At 39.6% G+C, this 5,445-nt stretch overlaps 1 protein-coding gene across 1 annotated transcript; it reads right to left on the bottom strand.

Moving 5' to 3' along the window:
* Positions 1 to 2,163: 2,163 nt before the first annotated feature.
* LOC126611392 (protein JINGUBANG-like) lies at positions 2,164 to 3,705 on the bottom strand. Its single transcript, XM_050279658.1, has one exon. It carries the CDS (start codon positions 3,630 to 3,632, stop codon positions 2,373 to 2,375), a length of 1,260 nt encoding a protein of 419 aa, XP_050135615.1. The 5' UTR covers positions 3,633 to 3,705; the 3' UTR covers positions 2,164 to 2,372.
* Between the last annotated feature and the right edge of the window lie 1,740 nt (positions 3,706 to 5,445).

Below are 5,445 nucleotides of genomic sequence, written 5' to 3'. Positions count from 1 at the left end.
GCATGATCACCCCTAAATATGTATGTATGGCCATACTAAAGTAATAAGGATCACCCATTGCGGATTAACCAAGCACGATCCCAAAGTATGGTCCCCCATTGCGAATTGACCAAGCAGGACCATCCATGTACCACTGCTACATGGTGTAGATTCCAATTTAATCCCACATTATCCTATGGACTGGGTTAGCGGTCCTCTACTAGCCCTCACATATCACAATCATATCAAGCATATATATATATATATATATATATATATTTTTTTTTTTTTTAATAGCATCATCAAGTAAACATAGCATAGTAACACACATTTCCATATAATCATTTGGAAATCCATGTCATATCCACAAAGTATATAATAAGGAATTTCATGGGTAATAACCATATCACATAATATTAATGTCACTCACCTGGATTATTTGCACTCCTAGATTCACCAACTCCACTTCCAAGGAACGTAATACAACACACAAATCCCACTTAGGAAACTTAATAAGACTGACACGTAAAATGAGGCCAAGTGCCACTTGCACGTAAATCGAGAAGCACATCAACTGGGAACGATACGTCATCGTGATGAGCCAACTAAGCTCCATCAAGACTCAACAACATTCTAAAAATAACAGGAAAACTAACGAAAAATCCAAAAAAAACTTCCCTTTTAATGAAAAGCCATTTTTAAAGGTATAGTGAATAGTACCAGGGGAAAGGTATAAATGTGGTATTTCGTTAAAAGTGAACAGTATCGGGAGTGTTTTGTTAAAACTCCCAAAAATAACGATACGCTAGAATAGGGTACATTGACTAAAAATCCAAACATCAATCAAAGGTCCTCTAAGGTCAACAACCTAGGTTATTCAATTCGGATGATCTGCCCATCGGATTTCTGATTCGTAAGTTCTTAAAGGTCCAACAACTAATAACTAGGGTGCCCACAAAATTGCATGACAATCCAACTATCGAACTGTCATCAATTACAAAAATCGTACGATGGTACAATTATTCGAAAAATTGAATAATCGAACCATCATATCGAATTTCAACGAACGAACTTTAGATATGGGCTCAGGACATCAAGAACATCTTGCTGACCAAAATCCATGAAACCAGATTCTCCCCCACGCATCGCCGCGCGTGGTTCTTTCCAGTGACCGGAAACCCATTTTTTTTATTAACTCCAAATTCTCCCAAAATTTACAGGAAGATAGAGCTCAACAAGAGGAACAAGTTTTATACCTTCCACGAAGTCCAAAAGTTGACGGGAGAGGGTCAATTTTGCCGATAACGTCGGCGGGTACCTAAAGCTTCCCGGCGTCGATTCGCCGCCTACAGTGGTCCAACGGGGTCAAGTCTGGTTAGGATTTACTCTTGGGATGATGGGCTACAAGTTCCAAGTGGTGGAATCGGCCATCGCTTTGCCGATTCATCGAAAAAAATGAAAAGGGTGGCCGGAGCAATATTGATTTTCGTCGGTTTTCATGGCGTGGCACCGCCACATGTGGTGGTTAATCAAGGTGGTTCTTGGGTGAGTTTTGTAGAGGGAATTAAAAGCTTCAAAATGGTGGTGGTGACTTTGAAAAATTCCACCGGAGTTGGCCGGAATCAGCATCGGAAAATAGGAGGTCTCGGGGGTCAATTGGGTTGCGACTTGGGTTTCTGGGTTTTGTATTTTTTGGCCTCTGAACCAGGTTTGCTGAAATGGAAACCTGCTAATTTAAGCAGTTAGGCTTTGGAAACTTACTACTCATAGTAAGTACATATGTCTAAAAGGTCTCATTACTTCCGAGACTCGTAACTTTTCCGTTCTAACTCGTACTTAAGATCCGTTTACGCCTACACGTTCATGGAATCAAACTCTACCTAAACAACTCAAAAGTTAACCGAAAAGATTGAGAAAACGAAAAATGACTAAAGTACCCCTCACTTCGTTTTTCTCAAAATTGGAGAATTAACATACTAGTTTCAATTAAAACTTTGAAATACGTAAAAAATAAAATAAATACTATTTTGGGGATAGGATATCACATAAATGCTTATCCTCACCCAGATAAAAGAATTTACTTTTATTCAGGTCTTAAGTTTGATTTCTTTTCTCTCAAAGTTGTAAAAAAAATGATAGAAGTTAAACAACAAATACACTAAATTAATTAACTACGCAAAGAAACTTTTCCCAAGCATATGTATCTAATTTGTGGTGAATATTGGCATTCCACATGCCTAAAAGCTTTAGCTTTACAAATTACATGATTCAAAATCCACCGAAACTTAGGCATGAATAATATTTGGATCAAGAAAATGGGAGAAGCATGCATGCATGCATAAAATCCCATCTATTAATCACACAACAAAATCAGATATTATATCAATCAAACCCTAAAATCTTCTTGAACCCATTTCCCCTCCACGAGAAGCAAAGCTAGGCGCCGAGCTCAACATCGGCACACAATACCCATCGGACGTGTAGTGCTTGTGCTTCTGGTTCGGCACCATAGGCAGCGCTTGTTCCGAAACCCTCCACATCTTCACCGACTTATCCAAGCTCCCACTATACACGATCCACCTCTTCTCATCGGATGTCAACTGATCGTGATTTCTCTCCACAGCCAAGCACTTCACTGGCCCCGTATGCCCTGACAGTACTGACAGGCAAATGTGGTCCTCGTCGGGGCCTAATCTCCACACGCAAATCCCCATGTCAGCGGAGCCACTGAATACTAAGCACCCGGCCGTGGCCAAGCACAGAACCGCAAGTTTGTGGCCTCTCAAAACACCACCGTGTTGGAGGTTCTTCTCCCGTTCCCAAAAGTTGACTAGCCCGTTGGATGAGCCACAATATATGATCGAGGCGTCTGTGTTCACAGCTATGGATGTGATTGCGTATTTCTGCTTTAAGAGCGTTTGTGAGAAGAAGTGCTTAGTACCTTTTCCTTGTAGCTCTTTCCGCCAAATCTTAACCATTCCATCTGCGGAAGCGGTGAAAACCAACCCATCAAATCCAACAACCAATGCATTCACGGCGTCGTCATGAGCGTTGATTGACTCCAAGCACTTGAAATCAGAAACCCTCCATACCTTAAACGTTTTATCCCACGACGCAGAGTAAAGCAACGTTTGATCTTCGCTCAAGCTCAAGCATGAGATGGAGTCAAAATGTTTGATCCATAGGACTTTGCTCTTGCCTCCCACTTCAACGTAATTACTCGGCTTCATGGAACACTTTATGTAATTCTTCGACATCGGTAAAGTTCCTATGCGCTTGTGGTTTGCATTCTTGTAGGACACCTTCCAAACCTTAATTTTCCCGTCTTGATGACCGGTGAAGATCTTCTCCCTTGCTATGATTATCGTTTTAACCAATCCACTGTTCGATTTGAACCCCGAATACTCTTTGTGCTGCTTCCAAATCCGAATGTTCTTACTATCCGAACCTGTGTACAACAAGTCTCCAGAGGTGGCCAGTGAGTATATGTGACCTTCCTCGGGCACCAACGTGCCTATGAGGACGTTGGGGGAGAAGTTTTCGTCAGCCGTATCTGAAGCATTATTATTATTGTCGTTGTTGATATTGTTGTTCGTATGAGAAGACCATGGCGACTTATTCAGAGGAGACAAAGCGGCCTTCTCCACCACCATCGAGTCTGGCTCGTAGCTTGGGGGTTCGAAAAACCCCGAGTTGTCGTGGTTCTCTTCGGAGAATGTGCGGTTGCCCCTGGACGAGCTTTTGATGGATTACATATAATCGTGAACAAATAAATGGAATAAAAGAGGGAAAACCAGGTGTTAAGGAAGCCGCAAGCTTTGAAAAGCAGCAACTGCAGGCTGGGAATTTTCCTGTTTTTATTTATTTTATTTACTTTTTAGTAAAAAATACAATAAAATTAGATTTTCCCTTGGCAGCCATTGTGGATGATGGGCTGGCCAATCATGTGGCGCCACGTCGAATATACACCAACAGAACGGAGAAAAAGGTAAAGCTGCAGGTTGGATTGTGACTTGGTCAATGGACCAAAATTGGTCGGCATGCTTCCTGCTTGGATGATGATTGTGGTAAAGAGATGGATAAAAATAGGAAGCACAAGAGACTTCATCAAATTATTACCCAAATTTTCTTTATATCTCTTATCTTATGTTATTATGTATGTATTAATTACTATTATCTTGTGTTACCATGTGTGTTTCTGGCTTCAATTAGCTAAGTGTCCAATAAAATCATGAGAGGGGAAAAACAAGAGACTTAATCAAATAAAATGAAGAATCTCATCGATCAGAAATACCATTGTATGATTACATGTACAAAACTTATGCTCGGGGGACAAAATTTTTCATCACCTTCCGATGAACTTGCAAAAGATAACGCTTCTTCGGCAAAGAAGCCTTACCATGAGACATCACGAAAAATGTTCTCATAGTCATTTTCCAAGTGAACAGACAACGAAACCACAACCAAAGCAAAAAAAGAACAACACAACACAAAACAAAACAAAACAAACTCTCTAGAGGTACAATTCCTCAACCGCAGCACACCTAACCAACATGAAAGATAAACTCACAAGGCAACTCTATTGGTCAAACTCAACACTGTCAAGACACACAAAATAGACATCATACCATCACTTGAAGACCTCGTAATGACAAACGACAAAATAAAAATGGCAATGAATCCCTCAAACCATTGCTACGACCCCATGAGAGAAATACCACACCACCATCTGATGATCTTGCATTGTTGAAAAAAAATCTTGTTATGAGTCACCTTCAACAAATGTCGAGTTCCCACATAATCCTTCCCAAAAGCACAAATGACAAAATGACAAACTCATATTTCAACAACAATTGTCGCTTTAAAATTCGAGTTGAGCAGTTTGTCATAACTGCTTAAAAAAGCTCTCTTCCTGAACAGGAGAGAGTGACCACAACCTCAACCATAAAGGCACTCCTTTATGTATAAAGATAAAACTTGCATTCTCCTCTTGGGGATGAGCTCATTTCCCACTTGCAAATCACGTGTATTCACACTAAATTTTGTACAATCGTAACTCTCAATTTCTTAATCTTCATTTGAAGATCATTTGATGTATTGGACGACTAAACGATTTCCTATTCGAGTGATTTTTTTTGTAAGGATTATCTTCAAATGAAGATTACGAGATTTAAAGTTCCGATTATAAAGATTTTACGAGTGGATGAATAAGATAAACGCTTTAGTATATTGATGCATGAAAGTTGATTGGCGGGACAAGGCCTTCATGACATGGATGGTGAAGAAATTTGGAGACTGGTTAAGGTGAATTGAAGTACTTAATACAATCACTTATTGACAATCAGAGAAATTGTTACTTTATTCAAAATAAAAAAATCAAATCAAATCAAATCGAAGAGAACAAATGCTTGTTTATTCTTTTATTCTATAAAACAAACAAAATAAATCATGAGCTTTAGATTGATT

The sequence above is a fragment of the Malus sylvestris genome, chromosome 2 (genome assembly GCF_916048215.2).
Source record: "Malus sylvestris chromosome 2, drMalSylv7.2, whole genome shotgun sequence".
NCBI lineage: Eukaryota > Viridiplantae > Streptophyta > Magnoliopsida > Rosales > Rosaceae > Malus > Malus sylvestris.
This window is presented reverse-complemented; position numbering and strand designations above follow the sequence as displayed.